This window comes from Aphelocoma coerulescens, unplaced genomic scaffold, assembly GCF_041296385.1.
Source record: "Aphelocoma coerulescens isolate FSJ_1873_10779 unplaced genomic scaffold, UR_Acoe_1.0 HiC_scaffold_340, whole genome shotgun sequence".
Classification (NCBI taxonomy): Eukaryota; Metazoa; Chordata; class Aves; order Passeriformes; family Corvidae; genus Aphelocoma; species Aphelocoma coerulescens.
The window spans coordinates 41,409-57,930 of record NW_027183683.1 but is presented as its reverse complement, the minus strand read 5'-3'; the positions used below and the strand labels follow the sequence as shown (position 1 = coordinate 57,930).

At 55.5% G+C, this 16,522-nt stretch overlaps 1 protein-coding gene across 1 annotated transcript in view; it reads right to left on the bottom strand.

Moving 5' to 3' along the window:
- The window catches only part of LOC138101570 (DNA polymerase delta catalytic subunit-like), a 46,277-nt gene that overhangs the window by 5,700 nt on the left and 24,055 nt on the right, over nt 1–16,522 (bottom strand). The window contains exons 15-23 of the mRNA XM_068999347.1: nt 14,773–14,889; nt 13,043–13,156; nt 11,759–11,906; nt 10,984–11,058; nt 9,573–9,710; nt 8,292–8,467; nt 5,755–5,907; nt 2,242–2,344; nt 442–574 (exon numbers count right to left, since the gene is read on the bottom strand). Coding sequence (XP_068855448.1) covers nt 442–574; nt 2,242–2,344; nt 5,755–5,907; nt 8,292–8,467; nt 9,573–9,710; nt 10,984–11,058; nt 11,759–11,906; nt 13,043–13,156; nt 14,773–14,889 — 1,157 coding nt within the window. The remainder of the gene's footprint in view (nt 1–441; nt 575–2,241; nt 2,345–5,754; nt 5,908–8,291; nt 8,468–9,572; nt 9,711–10,983; nt 11,059–11,758; nt 11,907–13,042; nt 13,157–14,772; nt 14,890–16,522) is intronic.

The window sequence follows — 16,522 nt, the reverse complement described above, 5'->3', positions numbered from 1 at the left end:
CTGCTCTATTTCCATGGAAATTTTGGGGAATTTTTGGGATTTCGGGATCACTCCCTGCTCAGGTCACCCAGAATGGGTCCGGAGCTGCTTGGAAGGGACCATTTTGGGTGAATTTTGCTCAATTTTGGGTGAATTTCACTCGATTTTGGATGAATTTGGGGCGGTTTTCGCTTCATTTTCGCCGTTTCCGGCCCAATTTTGCTGCGTTTTTTTTGGGAATTCCGGGGAATTTTGGGAATTCCGGGGGTGACTCACGGAGCAGGACCCCCTGGGCCCTCCCCTCGCCCAGGATGGGCTCAGAGCTGCTCGGGAGGGACCATTTTGGGTGAATTTCACTCGATTTTGGGGCCATTTTCGCTCCGTTTTCGCCGTTTTTGGCCCGATTTTGCCGCGTTTTTTTGGGAATTCCGGGGAATTTTGGGAATTCCGGGGGTGACTCACGGAGCAGGACCCCCTGGGCCCTCCCCTCGCCCAGGATGGGCTCGAAGATGCGGAGCAGGGGCCGGCTCAGCTGCTGCTCCAGGTAGTAGCGGGTGTCGATGGGCAGGTTCTGCTCCAGGGCGTACACCGGGTCCTGGCGGCAGATTTGGGGGGAAATCGGGGCTTTTCGGGATTCTGGGGCTCTTGGGGATGGCTTGGGAATTTTTTGGGATTTTTTCGAGATTTTTTGGGGCGTTTCCCAGCCCGGAATCCCCAGCAGGAGGCCAAAATTCCACCCCAAGCCCCCAAAATCCCCCAAATTCCCCCCAAAATCCTCCAAATTCCCCCCGGTTTTGGGGTCCCCCTGACCCCTGAGTGACCCCTGGGTGACCCCTGAGTGACCCTTTGACCCCTGAGTGACCCCTGGGTGACCCTTTGACCCCTGGGTGACCCCTGAGTGACCCCAAGCTCCCAAATTCCCCCCAATTTTGGGGTTCCCAAACCCCTGAGTGACCCCCGAGTGACCCCCTGACCCCTGGGTGACCCCAAGTGACCCCGGCCGTGCTCAGGTGACTTCCCCGAGTCCCCGGATTGTCCCGAAAGCCCCAAAACTCCCCCAAATTCCCCCTGGTTTTGGGGTCCCCCTGACCCCTGGGTGACCCCTGGGTGACCCCTTGACCCCTGAGTGACCCCAAGTGACCCCTGGGTGACCCCGAGTGACCCCGGCCGTGCTCAGGTGACCTCCCCGAGTCCCCGGATTTCCCCAAAACTCCCCCAAATTCCCTCTGGTTTTGGGGTCTCCCTGACCCTGAGTGACCCCTGGGTGACCCCTGAGTGACCCTTTGACCCCTGAGTGACCCCTGGGTGACCCCTGGCTGCCCTCCGGCCGTGCTCAGGTGACCTCCCCGAGTCCCCAGATTGCCCCAAAACTCCCCCAAAACTCCCCCAAATTCCCCCCGGTTTTGGGGTCCCCCTGACCCCCGAGTGACCCCCTGACCCCTGGGTGACCCCTGAGTGACCCTTTGACCCCTGAGTGACCCCTGGGTGACCCCTGAGTGACCTCTGAGTGACCCTTTGACCCCTGGGTGACCCCTGGCTGCCCTCCGGCCGTGCTCAGGTGACCTCCCCAAGTCCCCGGATTTTCCCAAAACTCCCCCAAATTCCCCCCAGTTTTGGGGTCCCCCTGACCCCCGAGTGACCCTTTGACCCGTGAGTGACCCCTGGGTGACCCCTGAGTGACCTCTGAGTGACCCTTTGACCCCTGGGTGACCCCTGGGTGCCCTCTGGCCGTGCTCAGGTGACCTCCCCGAGTCCCCGGATTTCCCCAAAACTCCCCCAAATTCCCCCCCGGTTTTGGGGTCCCCCTGACCCCCGAGTGACCCCCTGACCCCTGGGTGACCCCTGAGTGACCCTTTGACCCCTGAGTGACCCCTGGGTGACCCCTGAGTGACCTCTGAGTGACCCTTTGACCCCTGGGTGACCCCTGGCTGCCCTCCAGCCGTGCTCAGGTGACCTCCCCGAGTCCCCGGATTTTCCCAAAACTCCCCCAAATTCCCCCCGGTTTTGGGGTCCCCCTGACCCCCGAGTGACCCTTTGACCCCTGAGTGACCCCTGGGTGACCCCTGGGTGACCTCTGAGTGACCCTTTGACCCCTGGGTGACCCCTGGCTGCCCTCCGGCCGTGCTCAGGTGACCTCCCCGAGTCCCCGGATTGCCCCAAAACTCCCCCAAATTCCCCCCGGTTTTGGGGTCCCCTGACCCCCGAGTGACCCCTGGGTGACCCCGGGGTGACCCCCGGGTGACCCCCTGACCCCCTGGGTACCTCGGAGCGGGTGTAGGCGGCCTGGCCGCGGGCGCCGGTGACGATGACGTACGGGACCCTGTCCCCCAGCGAGGGGGCGCTGCCGGGGTCGCGCCGGCGCAGCCTGGCGGGAAAAGGGGGGATTTTGGGGAAAAAGAGCCCGAAATTGGGAAAAAGGAGCACAGATTTGGGGAAATCAGCCCCGGATTTGGGGAAAAGGAGCGGGAATTTGGGGAAATCAGCCCCGGATTTGGGGAAAAGGAGCGGGAATTTGGGGAAAAGGAGCCCGGATTTGGGGAGAAGGAGCGAGAATTTGGGGAAAAAGAGGCCGAAATTGGGAAAAAGGAGCACAGATTTGGGGAAATCAGCCCCGGATTTGGGGAAAAGGAGCGGGAATTTGGGGAAATCAGCCCCGGGTTTGGGGAGAAGGAGCAGGAATTTGGGGAAAAAGAGGCCGAAATTGGGAAAAAGGAGCACAGATTTGGGGAAATCAGCCCCGGATTTGGGGAAAAGCAGCGGGAATTTGGGGAGAAGGAGCCCGGATTTGGGGAAAAGGAGCGGGAATTTGGGGAGAAGGAGCCCGGATTTGGGGAGAAGGAGCGGGAATTTGGGAAAATCAGCCCTGGATTAGGGGAAAAGGAGCCCGGATTTGGGGAAATTGGCCCCGGATTTGGGGAGAAGGAGCCCGGATTTGGGAAAATCAGCCCCGGATTTGGGGAAAAGGACCCGGATTTGGGGAAAAGGATCCCGAAACTGGGAAAAGGAGCGGGAATTTGGGAAAAGGAGCGGGAATTTCGGGAGAAGGAGCAGGAATTTGGGAAAATCAGCCCTGGATTAGGGGAAAAGGAGCGGGAATTTGAGGAAAAGGAGCCCGAAATTGGGGAAAATCAGCCCAGATTTGGGGAAATCAGCCCCGGATTTGGGGAAAAGGACCTGGAATTTGGGAAAAACGACCCAGATTTGGGGAAAGGGAGCCCGGATTTGGGAAAACGAGCCCGAATTTGGGGAAAAGGACCCGGATTTGGGGAAAATGACCCCGGATTTGGGAAAAAATCCCCCTGAATTTGGGAGAAATCCCCCCAAATTTGAGAAAATCCCCCTCCAAAAATTTGGGAGGAATCTCAAAACAATTCGGGAAAATGTGGAATTTGGGGGAGGGAAAATCCCCAAAAACTGGGGGCGGTTTTGGGGTTTTCGGGGCAGTTTTTGGGTTTCTCAGAGTGGTTTTTGGGGATTCCAGGGCTGTTTTCCCCATTTCTGGGGCATTTTGGGGGCGGTTTTTGGGGTTTTTCAGGGCTGTTTTTGGGGTTTCTGGGCCCGTTTTCCCCGTTTCTGGGGTATTTTTGGGGCACTTTTTGGGGTTTTCGGGGTGGTTTTTGGGGCTTTTCAGGGGCGTTTCTGGGATATTTCCGGGGCGGATTTTGGGCTTTCCGGGCCATTTCCCCCCATTTTTGGGGCCGTTTCCAGGGTTTTTTGGGGCTATTTTTGGGCTTTCTGCGGTGGTTTCTGGGGTATTTCTGGGGCAGTTTTTGGGTTTTCCGGGGTGGTTTTTTGGGCTTTCCGGGCCATTTCCCCCATTTTTGGGGCCGTTTCCAGGGGTTTTTGGGGCTGTTTTTGGGCTTTCCGCGGTGGTTTCTGGGGTATTTTTGGGGCTGTTTTTGGGCTTTCCAGGTGGTTTTTTTGGGATTTCCAGGCCATTTTTCCCCATTTTTGGGGCCGTTTCCAGGGTTTTTTGGGGCTGTTTTTGGGCTTTCCGGGCCCATTTTCCCTGTTTCTGGGGTATTTCCGGGGCTGTTTTTGGGGTTTTCCATGGTGTTTTTTGGGGTTTCCGGGCCATTTTCCCCCATTTCTGGGGTGTTTCCACGGTGGTTTTGGGGATTTTTGGGGCTGTTTTTGGGCTTTCCGGGGTGGTTTTCGGGCTTTCCATGGTGGTTTCTGGGGTATTTCTGGGGCAGTTTTTGGGTTTTCCGGGCTGTTTTTTTGGGCTTTCCGGGCCATTTTTCCCCATTTTTGGGGCTGTTTCTGGGGTATTTCCGGGGCTGTTTTTGGGCTTTCTGGGCCATTTTTCCCCCCATTTTTGGGGCTGTTTCCAGGGTTTTTTGGGGCTGTTTTTGGGTTTTCGGGGGTGGTTTTTTTGGGCTTTCCGTGGTGGTTTCTGGGGCATTTCCGGGGCAGTTTTTGGGTTTTCCGGGGTGGTTTTTTGGGCTTTCCGGGCCATTTTCCCCCATTTTTGGGGCTGTTTCTGGAGTTTTTTGGGGCAGTTTTTGGGTTTTCTGGGGTGGTTTTTTTGGGATTTCCGGGCCATTTCCCCCCATTTTTGGGGCCGTTTCCAGGGGTTTTTGGGGCTGTTTTTGGGCTTTCCAGGGTGGTTTCTGGGGTATTTCCGGGGTGGTTTTTGGGCTTTCCCGGCCATTTTTCCCCATTTTTGGGGCCGTTTCCAGGGTTTTTTGGGGCTGTTTTTGGGCTTTCTGGGCCATTTTCCCCCCCATTTTTGGGGCTGTTTCCAGGGTTTTTTGGGGCTGTTTTTGGGCTTTCCGGGGTGGTTTTTTTGGGCTTTCCGCAGTGGTTTCTGGGGTATTTCCGGGGCGGTTTTTGGGTTTTCCGGGCTGTTTTTTTGGGCTTTCCGGGCCATTTTCCCCCATTTTTGGGGCTGTTTCTGGAGTTTTTTGGGGCAGTTTTTGGGCTTTCTGGGGTGGTTTTTTTGGGCTTTCCGCGGTGCTTTCTGGGACGTTTCCGGGGCAGTTTTTGGGTTTTCTGGGGTGTTTTTTTGGGGATTTCTGGGCCATTTCCCCCCATTTTTGGGGCCGTTTCCAGGGTTTTTTGGGGCTGTTTTTGGGCTTTCCGGGCCATTTTTCCCCATTTTTGGGGCTGTTTCCAGGGTTTTTTGGGGCTGTTTTGGGGCTTTCTGGGCCCATTTTCCCCATTTTTGGGGCTGTTTCCAGGGTTTTTTGGGGCTGTTTTTGGGCTTTCCGGGGTGGTTTTTTTGGGCTTTCCGCAGTGGTTTCTGGGGTATTTCCGGGGCGGTTTTTGGGTTTTCCGGGCTGTTTTTTTGGGCTTTCCGGGCCATTTTCCCCCATTTTTGGGGCTGTTTCTGGAGTTTTTTGGGGCAGTTTTTGGGCTTTCTGGGGTGGTTTTTTTGGGCTTTCCGCGGTGCTTTCTGGGACGTTTCCGGGGCAGTTTTTGGGTTTTCTGGGGTGTTTTTTTTGGGATTTCCGGGCCATTTCCCCCCATTTTTGGGGCCGTTTCCAGGGTTTTTTGGGGCTGTTTTTGGGCTTTCCGGGGTGGTTTCTGGGCTTTCCAGGGCAGTTTTTGGGTTTTCCGGGCTGGTTTTTTGCGCTTTCCGGGCCATTTTCCCCATTTTTGGGGCTGTTTCCAGGGTTTTTTGGGGCTGTTTTTGGGCTTTCCGGGGTGGTTTCTGGGGCGTTTCCGGGGCAGTTTTTGGGTTTTCCGGGGCGGTTTTTTGGGTTTTCCGGGCTGTTTTTTTGGGCTTTCCGAGCCATTTTCCCCCTTTTCGGGCCGTTTCGGGGCTCGCACCTCTCGGCCAGGGCCACGTGGGCCTGCGGGGCGCTGTAGGCGCTGGCCGCCCGCGTCAGCTCCTTGGTGATGACGAGCTGCGAGATGTCGATGCGGTTGCAGAGCAGGTCCGAGATCACCTCCTGCGCGTGGGCCACGGCGCCCTGCGGGTCCCTGCGGGGCGGGGGGCTCGCTCAGGGACCCCCGCCCCAGCCCCAAAAACCCTCCCACCTTTGGGCCATTTTCCTCCCCCTTTTCCCAGCTTTTTCCCCCGGTTTTTCCCATTTTTTTGTGCATTTTTCCCCATTTTTTGGCTATTTTTTCCCCATTTTTTAGCTATTTTTTCCCCATTTTTTCCCCATTTTTTGGCACTTTTTCCCCCATTTTTTAGCTATTTTTTCCCCATTTTTTGGCACTTTTCCCCCCATTTTTTGGCTATTTTTTTCCCCATTTTTTGGCGGTTTTTTCCCCATTTTTGGGCTATTTTCCCCCCATTTTTTGGCCATTTTTGGGCTATTTTCCCCCCATTTTTAGCTACTTTTCCCCCATTTTTTGGCTGCTTTTTCCCCATTTTTTGGCTGCTTTTTCCCCATTTTTGGCTATTTTTCCCCCATTTTTTGGCTATTTTCTCCCCATTTTTTGGCTATTTTTTCCCCATTTTTTAGCTATTTTTTCCCCATTTTGTGGCACTTTTCCCCCCATTTTTTGGCTATTTTCCCTCATTTTTTGGCTATTTCCCCCCCATTTTTTGGCTATTTCCCCCCCATTTTTTGGCTATTTTTTCCCCATTTTTGAGCTACTTTTTCCCCATTTTTGGGCTACTTTTTCCCCATTTTTGGGCTATTTTTTCCCATTTTTTGGCCATTTTTTACTATTTTTTAAGTCATTTTTTCCCCATTTTTTGGCCATTTTTTCCCCATTTTTTCCTCATTTTTTGGCCATTTTTTCCTCATTTTTTGGCCATTTTTTGGCTATTTTTTCCCATTTTTTGGCCATTTTTAGCTATTTTTTCCTCGTTTTTGACCATTTCCCCCCCCCATTTTCTGGCTATTTTTTCCCCATTTTTGAGCTACTTTTTCCCCATTTTTGGCCATTTTTTGGCAATTTTTTCCCCATTTTTTGGCTACTTTTCCCCATTTTTAACGATTTTCCCCCCATTTTTGTACATTTTTTGGTGCTTTTCCCCCCATTTTTTGGCTATTTTTTCCCCATTTTCCCCATTTTTGAGCTACTTTTTCCTCATTTTTGGCCATTTTTCCCCCATTTTTTGGCTACTTTTCCTCCATTCTTAGCTATTTTTTCCTCAATTTTAGCTATTTCTCCCCCATTTTTGGGCCGTTTTTCCCCGTTTTTGCCCCGTTTCTCACCGGTGCAGCAGGATCCTCCTCAGGCAGGCTGTCACCAGGTTGGCAGCCAGGGGACAATTCCCCCATTTTTGGGCCATTTCCCCCCATTTTTGGGCCGTTTTTCCCCATTTTTGGGCTGTTTTTCCCCATTTTTTCACCGTTTCTCCCCGTTTTTTCACCGTTTTTCACCATTTCCCCCCGTTTCTCACCGGTGCAGCTGGATCCTCCTCAGGCAGGCTGTCACCAGGTTGGCAGCCAGGGGACAATTCCCCCATTTTTGGGCCATTTTCCCCCATTTTTGGGCCGTTTTTCCCCATTTTTTCACCGTTTCTCCCCGTTTTTCCCCGTTTTTGCCCATTTTTGCCCCGTTTCTCACCGGTGCAGCAGGATCCTCCTCAGGCAGGCGGTCACCAGGTTGGCAGCCAGGGGACAATTCCCCCATTTTTAGCCATTTTTCCCCCGTTTTTCACCATTTTTTCGCCGTTTTTCCCCATTTTTGGGCCGTTTTTCCCCGTTTTTGCCCCGTTTCTCACCGGTGCAGCAGGATCCTCCTCAGGCAGGCAGCACCAGGTTGGCAGCCAGGGGACAATTCCCCCATTTTTAGCCATTTTTCCCCCGTTTTTCACCATTTTTTCACCGTTTTTCCCCATTTTTGGGCCGTTTTTGCCCGTTTTTGCCCGTTTTTGCCCCGTTTCTCACCGGTGCAGCAGGATCCTCCTCAGGCAGGCTGTCACCAGGTTGGCAGCCAGGGGACAACTCCCCCATTTTTGGGCCGTTTTTCCCCTTTTTTGGGCCATTTTCCCCCGTTTTTCACCATTTTTTCACCGTTTTTCCCCATTTTTGGGCCGTTTTTCCCCGTTTTTGCCCGTTTTTGCCCCATTTCTCACCGGTGCAGCAGGATCCTCCTCAGGCAGGCTGTCACCAGGTTGGCAGCCAGGGGACAATTCCCCCATTTTTGGGCTGTTTTTCCCCTTTTTTGGACCATTTTTCCCCCGTTTTCCCCCATTTTTCCCCCGTTTTCCCCCATTTTTTCGCCGTTTTTCCCCATTTTTGGGCCGTTTTTGCCCGTTTTTGCCCGTTTTTGCCCCGTTTCTCACCGGTGCAGCAGGATCCTCCTCAGGCAGGCGGTCACCAGGTTGGCAGCCAGGGGACAACTCCCCCATTTTTGGGCCGTTTTTCCCCGTTTTTGCCCGTTTTTGCCCCGTTTCTCACCGGTGCAGCAGGATCCTCCTCAGGCAGGCTGTCACCAGGTTGGCAGCCAGGGGACAGTTGTCCCTCCTCACGGCCTCCAGCCCTTTGCAGTCCAGCCTGGGGCTGTCGCAGGAGCCCCCCGGGAAGCAGAGGCCGGCGTAGCGCTTCTTGCTGATCAGCAGGTAGGGCAGGTACACCTGAGGGACCCCAAAACCCCCACAACGCCTTTTTCCCCATTCCCACCAGGTTTCCCCCATTTTTCCCCAATTTTTCCCCATTTTTTGACCTATTTTTTCCCGTCTTTCAGCCATTTTTTTCCATTTTTTTCCCATTTTTCCCCCCATTTTTAGCAATTTCTCGCCATTCTTTAACCTATTTTTTCCCATTTTCCCCGCTATTTCCTCCATAGCCTTTGGTGATTTTTTTGCTATTTTTCCCCATTTTTCAGCAATTTCCCCCCATTTTTTTTTGCTATTTTTTCCCATTTTTTTCCCATTTTTCCCCCATTTTTAGCAATTTCTCACCATTCTTTAACCTATTTTTTCCCATTTTTCCTTCCATTTCCTCCATATTCTTTGGCAATTTTTTTCCTATTTTCCCCCCATTTTTCAGCAATTTCCCCCGATTTTTTACCTATTTTTTCCCATTTTTAAAGTGTTTTTGTAGCTGCTTTTTCCCATTTGCCAGCAATTTTCCCCCCATTTTTTTTCTATTTTTTGGTATTTCCCCCCCTTTTTTTTTGCTATTTTTTCCCTTTTTTTCCCTGTTTTTCTTGTTATTTTTTTTTCCCATTTTTCAGCCATTTCCCCCCCATTTTTCGGCTCCTTTGTCCCTTTTCTTTGCTATTTTCCCCCCATTTTCCAGCAATTTCCCCTCACATTTTTGCTCTTTCTTTCCCCATTTTTCAGCTACTTTTTCCCCTTTTTTTTTTCCTCCTTTTTTTGCAATTTTTCCTCATTTTTATCCCATTTTTTCACCATTTCTGGACCCATTTTACTCATTCCCCCCCCCCCCCCCATTTCTGGGCTATTTCCCCCTCCCTTTTTGGCCCTTTTCCCCTCATTTTTACCCCATTTTCCCCTCCTTCTTTCACTGTTTTTCCCCATTTCTCTGCCTGTTTTTTCCCTATTTTTCACCTATTTTTTCTCCCCTCCTCCCGGCTGTCTTTTCCCATTTTTGTGTGATTTTCCCCCATTTTCCAGCCGTTTTTCCCCCCCTTTTTTTTTTTGCTCTTTCCCTCCCCCATTTCCGCCCCTCCCCCCCCCATTTTTGGGTTGTTTTCCCCCCATTTCGGGGCCGCACCTTCTCGAACTCGAGGCGGATGGGGGAGGGGAAGTGGCCGGACACCCACGAGGCCACCTCGCGTCCGAGCGCCGCCGCCTCGGCCACCGTGGGCACGCTCAGGCGGCACATCACCGAGTCCGTGTCCCCGTACACCACCTGGCGCCCCGAAATCCGCGTCAGGGACCCCAAAAACGGGGTCAGCGCCCCGAAAAACCCCAAAAACCGCCCCAAAAACCCCAAAAACCGCCCCAAAAACCCCAAAAACCGCCCCAAAAACCCCAAAAACTGCCCCAAAAACCCCCAAAACCGCCCCAAAACCACAAAAACCACCCCAAAAACCCCCAAAACCGCCCCAAAACTGCCCCAGGTGACGTCACCGAGTCCGTGTCCCCGTACACCACCTGGCGCCCCGAAATCTGCGTCAGGGACCCCAAAAACGGGGTCAGCGCCCCGAAAAACCCCAAAAACCGCCCCAAAAACCCCAAAAACTGCCCCAGAAACCGCCCCAGAAACCCCAAAATCCACCCCAAAACCGCCCCCCAAACCGCCCCAGGTGACATCACCGAGTCCGTGTCCCCGTACACCACCTGGCACCCCGAAATCCGCGTCAGGGACCCCAAAAACGGGGTCAGTGCCCCAAAAATCCCCAAAATCCACCCCAAAAACCCCAAAATCCGCCCCAAAACCCCCAAAAACCACCCCAGAAACCCCCAAAACCACCCCAAAACTGCCCCAGGTGACGTCACCAAGTCCGTGTCCCCGTACACCACCTGGCACCCCCGAAATCCGCGTCAGGGACCCCAAAAACGGGGTCAGCGCCCCGAAAAACCCCAGAAACCACCCCAGAAACCCCAAAAACCGCCCCAGAAACCCCAAAATCCACCCCAGAGACCCCAAAATCCACCCCAGAAACCCCAAAAACCACCCCAGAAACCCCAAAAACCGCCCCAAAAACCGCCCAGAAACCCCAAAATCCGCCCCAGAGACCCCCAAACGCCACTAAAATCCCCCCAAATGCCCCCAGGTGTGCCCAGGTGCCCCCCGGGCCGTTACCTGTGCCCAGGTGCCCCCCAGGTGCCCTCACCTGCCCCCCCAGGTGCTCCCCAGGCCGTTACCTGTGCCCAGGTGCCCCCCAGGTGCCCCCCGGGCCATTACCTGTGCCCAGGTGCCCCCCAGGTGCCCTCACCTGCCCCCCCAGGTGCCGCTCTTAGGCCGTTACCTGTGCCCAGGTGCCCCCCAGGTGCCCCTCTCAGGCTGTTACCTGCGCCCAGGTGCCCCCCAGGTGCCCCCCCCAGGCCGTTACCTGTGCCCAGGTGCCCCCCAGGTGCCCCTCTCAGGCCGTTACCTGCGCCCAGGTGCCCCCCAGGTGCCCCCCCCAGGCCGTTACCTGTGCCCAGGTGCCCCCCAGGTGCCCCCCAGGTGCCCTCACCTGCACCCCCGGGTATTGGCTCTCCACCAGCTGCTTCGTCCTCTCGATCATCTGGCGCCCGAAGCCCGTCACGCTCTGCCGGGGCACAGGTGGGCACAGGTGGGCACAGGTGGGCACAGGTGGGACCAGGTGGGCACAGGTGGGACCAGGTGGGCACACGTGTGTCCAAGACCCTCTCACGTGTGCCCAGGTGCACTTTCCCGGCGCCCAGCTGTGCTCATGTGCCCCCAGCTGTGCCCCAGCTGTGCCCCCAGCTGTGCCCAGGTGTGTCCCAGGTGCCCCCAGGTGTGTCCAGGTGGGCCCCAGCCGTGCCCAGGTGAACCCAGGTGTGCCCAGGTGCCCTCAGCCATGTCCAGGTGCCCCCAGCTGTACCCCCAGTTACCCCCAGCCATGCCCAGGTGCCCCCAGGTGTGCCCCAGGTGTGTCTGTGTGTACCCAGGGGTACCCAGATGTGCCCAGGTGCCCCCAGGTGTGCCCAGATGCCCACAGGTGCCCCCAGTCGTGCCCAGGTACCCCCAGCCGTGCCCAGCTGTGCCCAGGTGTGTCTGTGTGCCCCCAAGTGAGCCCCAGGTACCCCCAGGTGTGCCCCAGCCATGCCCAGCCGTGCCCAGGTGCCCCCAGGTGTGCCCCAGGTGCCCCCAGCTGTGCCCTAGGTGTGTTTGTGTGTACCCAGGTGTGCCCAGATGCCCCCAGGTGTGCCCAGGTGTGCCCAGATGCCCCCAGGTGTGCCCAGGTGCCCCCAGGTGTGCCCAGGTGCCCCCAGGTGCGCGGGTACCTGCGAGATCTCGAGGCAGGGCAGCCGCCCGGCCTGGGCGCCGGTGAAGCCGTACACGGAGTTGGCGCTGACCTTCAGTGCCAGCTGCCGCCCGTCCAGGACCTGGCGCCGCTCGGGGTCCTGCTCCTCGGCCAGCGCCGCCTTCACCCTGCCAGGACCCGGCCGCGCTCACCTGGGCACCGCTCCCACCAAAGGGACCCCGAAACGCCCCAAATCCACCCCAAATTCACCCCAAATTCACCTTCACCCTGCCAGGACCCGGCCGCGCTCACCTGGGCACCGCTCCCACCAAAGGGACCCCGAAACGCCCCAAATCCACCCCAAATCCGCCCTCACCCTGCCAGGACCCGGCCGCGCTCACCTGGGCACCGCTCCCACCAAAGGGACCCCGAAATGCCCCAAATCCACCCCAAATCCGCCCTCACCCTGCCAGGACCCGGCCGCGCTCACCTGGGCACCGCTCCCACCAAAGGGACCCCGAAACGCCCCAAATTCACCCCAAATCCGCCCCAAATCCGCTCTCACCCTGCCAGGACCCGGCCGTGCTCACCTGGGCACCGCTCCCACCAAAGGGAGCCCCAAATGCCCCAAATTCACCCCAAATTCACCCCAAATCCACCCCAAATTCACCTTCACCCTGCCAGGACCTGGCCGCGCTCACCTGGGCACCGCTCCCACCAAAGGGAGCCCCAAATGCCCCAAATTCACCCCAAATCCGCTCTCACCCTGCCAGGACCCGGCAGCGCTCACCTGAGGGTACCTGGGCACCGCTCCCAACAAAAGTGCCCCCAAAAGGACCCCAAAAAGCCCCAAATTCACCCCGAATTCACCCTGAATTCACCTTCACCCTGCCAGGACCCGGCGGTGCCCACCTGGGCCCCAAAAACCCCAAACCCACCCCAAAATCACCCCAAATCCCCCCAGGTGCCCCCAGGTGCCCCCAGGTGTGCCCACCTTGCCCGTGCCGCCAGCAGCCCCTGCAGCACGCGGGGCAGGAGCCCCCAGGTGTGCCCAGGTGAGTTCCCAGGTGCCCCAGGTGTGCCCAGGTGAGTTCCCAGGTGTGCCCAGGTGCCCCAGGTGTGCCCAGGTGAGTTCCCAGGTGTGCCCAGGTGTGCCCACCTTGCCCGTGCCGCCAGCAGCCCCTGCAGCACGCGGGGCAGGAGCCCCCAGGTGTGCCCAGGTGAGTGCCCAGGTGCCCCAGGTGAGTGCCCAGGTGCCCCCCAGGTGCCCCCCAGGTGCCCCAGGTGTGCCCAGGTGCCCCCAGGTGTGCCCAGGTGTGCCCACCTCGCCCGCGCCGCCAGCAGCCCCTGCAGCACGCGGGGCAGGAGCCCCCTGCGCACGCCCGGGCCCACGAAGAGCTGCCCCGTCGGGGTCCGGATGAAATCGCCGGGGCCCAGCCTGGGGGGGACACAGCGGTCAGAGAGCCCAGTACGGACCAGTATGGACCGGTACGGACCGGTATGGACCGGTATGGACCGGTATGGACCAGTATGGACCAGTACAGACCAGTACGGACCAGTACGGACCGATACGGACCAGTACGGACCGGTATGGACCGGTATGGACCAGTACAGACCAGTATGGACCAGTACGGACCGATACGGACCGGTATGGACCGGTATGGACCAGTACGGACCGGTACGGACCGGTACGGACCGGTATGGACCGGTATGGACCGGTATGGACCAGTACAGACCGGTACGGACCAGTATGGACCAGTACGGACCGGTACGGACCAGTACGGACCAGTACGGACCGGTACGGACCGGTACGGACCGGTATGGACCAGTACAGACCAGTATGGACCTGTACGGACCAGTACGGACCAGTATGGACCAGTACGGAGCAGTATGGACCGGTACGGACCGGTACGGACCGGTATGGAGCACTACGGACCAGTACAGACCAGTACAGACCAGTATAGGCCGGTACGGACCAGTATGGACCAGTACAGACTGGTATGGACCAGTATAGACTGATATAGACCAGTACGGACCAGTATGGACCGGTATGGAGCAGTACAGAACCAGTAGGACCAGTACAGACCAGTACAAACCAGAACAAACCAGCCCAGACCAGTATAACCAGTCCAGACCAGTACAGACCAGTATAACCAGTCCAGACCAGTATCACCAGTACAGACCCGTGTCTCTGGGCGCCCCCCGGGCCCAGCAGGGTGGTGTAGCACAGGTTGTGGGCGATCCCAGTGCTCCCAGTGCCGCCCTGGAGCCCAGACCAGTCCAGACCAGTCCAGACCAGTCCAGACCAGTCCAGACCAGTACAAACCAGTACAAACCAGTACAAACCAGTACAGACCCGTGTCTCTGGGCGCCCCCCGGGCCCAGCAGGGTGGTGTAGCACAGGTTGTGGGCGATCCCAGTGCTCCCAGTGCCGCCCTGGAGCCCAAACCAGTCCAGACCAGTCCAGACCAGTCCAGACCAGTATAACCAGTACAGACCAGTACAAACCAGTACAAACCAGTACAGACCCGTGTCTCTGGGCGCCCCCCGGGCCCAGCAGGGTGGTGTAGCACAGGTTGTGGGCGATCCCAGTGCTCCCAGTGCCGCCCTGGAGCCCAAACCAGTACAGACCAGTCCAGACCAGTCCAGACCAGTCCAGACCAGTATAACCAGTCCAGACCAGTACAAACCAGTACAAACCAGTACAGACCCGTGTCTCTGGGCGCCCCCCGGGCCCAGCAGGGTGGTGTAGCACAGGTTGTGGGCGATCCCAGTGCTCCCAGTGCCGCCCTGGAGCCCAAACCAGTACAGACCAGTCCAGACCAGTCCAGACCAGTCCAGACCAGTATAACCAGTACAGACCAGTACAAACCAGTACAAACCAGTACAGACCCGTGTCTCTGGGCGCCCCCCGGGCCCAGCAGGGTGGTGTAGCACAGGTTGTGGGCGATCCCAGTGCTCCCAGTGCCGCCCTGGAGCCCAGACCAGTACAGACCAGTCCAGACCAGTACAGACCAGTATAACCAGTACAAACCAGTACAAACCAGTACAGACCCGTGTCTCTGGGCGCCCCCCGGGCCCAGCAGGGTGGTGTAGCACAGGTTGTGGGCGATCATGATGGACGGGTACAGCGAGGAGAAGTCCAAGGTGGCGATGGGGACGTCGTAGAACCTGCGCGGATTTTGGGGGGATTTTAGGGGATTTTGGGGCATTTTGGGGTTTTTGGGGTTTTTTGGAGTTTTGGGGTTTTTGGGGAGTTGGGATTTGGGGGGGGTTTTGTGGATTTTTAGGGGATTTTTGAGAGATATTTGGGGATTTTTGGGGTTTTGAGAGTTTTGAGGGTTTTGGGGTTTTTTGGGGATTTTGGGGTTTTTTGGGGTTTTTTGGAGTTTTGGGGTTTTTGGGGACTTGGGATTTGGGGGGCTTTTGTGGATTTTTAGGGGATTTTTGAGAGATTTTTGGGGTTTTGGGGCTTTTGGGGTTTTTGGGGTTTTTTGGGGTTTTTGGGGAGTTGGGATTTGGGGGGGGTTTTGTGGATTTTTAGGGGATTTTTGAGAGACATTTGGGGATTTTTGGGGTTTTGAGAGTTTTGAGGGTTTTGGGGTTTTTTGGGGATTTTGGGGTTTTTTGGGGTTTTTTGGAGTTTTGGGGTTTTTGGGGAGTTGGGATTTGGGGGGGTTTTGCGGATTTTTAGGGGATTTTTGAGAGATTTTTGGGGATTTTTGGGGTTTTGGGGTTTTTGGGGAGTTGGGATTTGGGGGGGTTTTTGTGGATTTTTAGGGGATTTTTGAGAGATTTTTGGGGATTTTTGGGGTTTTGGGGGTTTTTGGGTGGTTGGGACTTGGGGGGGGTTTTGGGGGGCTTTTGGGGTATTTTGGGATTTTTTGGCTTTTCGGGATTCTGGTGGGGTTGGGATTTGGGGGGGTTTTGGGGGGATTTTTGGGGATTTTGAGGGTTTTGGGGTTTTTTGGGGCTTTTCGGAAATTTGGGGGAATTGGGGGTTTTTTGGGTTTTGGGCGGTTCAGATTTGGGGGGGGTTTGGGGGGATTTTGGGGTTTTTTGGGTTTTAGGGGTTTTGGGGGGTTTGGAGGTTTTTTGGAGATTTTGGGGTTTTTTGGAGTTTTGGGGTTTTTGGGTGGTTGGGATTTGGGGGGTTTTGGGGATTTTTTTGGGGATTTTTGAGAGATTTTGGGGATTTTGGTGTTTTTTGGGGGTTTTGGGGTTTTTTGAGGTTTTGGGGTTTTTTGGGGATTTGGGGTTTTTTAGGGAGATTTTAGGGTTTTGCAAGATTTTGGGGGTTTTGGTGTTTTTGGGGGTTTTCGGGCATTTGGGGGATTTTGGGGTTTTTTGGAGATTTTTGGGGTTTTGGGGATTTAGGTTTTTTGGGGGAGTTTGGGGGTTTTTTTGGAGATTTTTGGGGTTTTTGGGGATTTCAGGGTTTTGGGGTTCTTGGGTTTTTTGGGGCTTTTGGGAGATTTTGGGATTTTGGAATTTTCTGGAGGTTTGGGGGATTTTCTTCAGGTTTTTTACATTTTTTTATCATTTTTCAAGGGATCTTTTGGGATTTTTGGGAGTTTTTGAGGAGATTTTTTGAGGAATTTTTTTTTTGTCTTTTGAAGGATTTTTTGTGGGGTTTTGGGGTTTTTAAAATACTTTTGAAGGGCTTCTTGAAGTTTTTTTTGAGGAATTTTTTGCGTTTTTTTGGGGTTTTTGAGGGGATTTTTTGGGGGCTTTTGGGTTTTTTCTCCAGTTTCTTGGGTTTTTGTTAAAAGGCTTTTTGAGGGATTTTTGGGGTTTTTTGGGG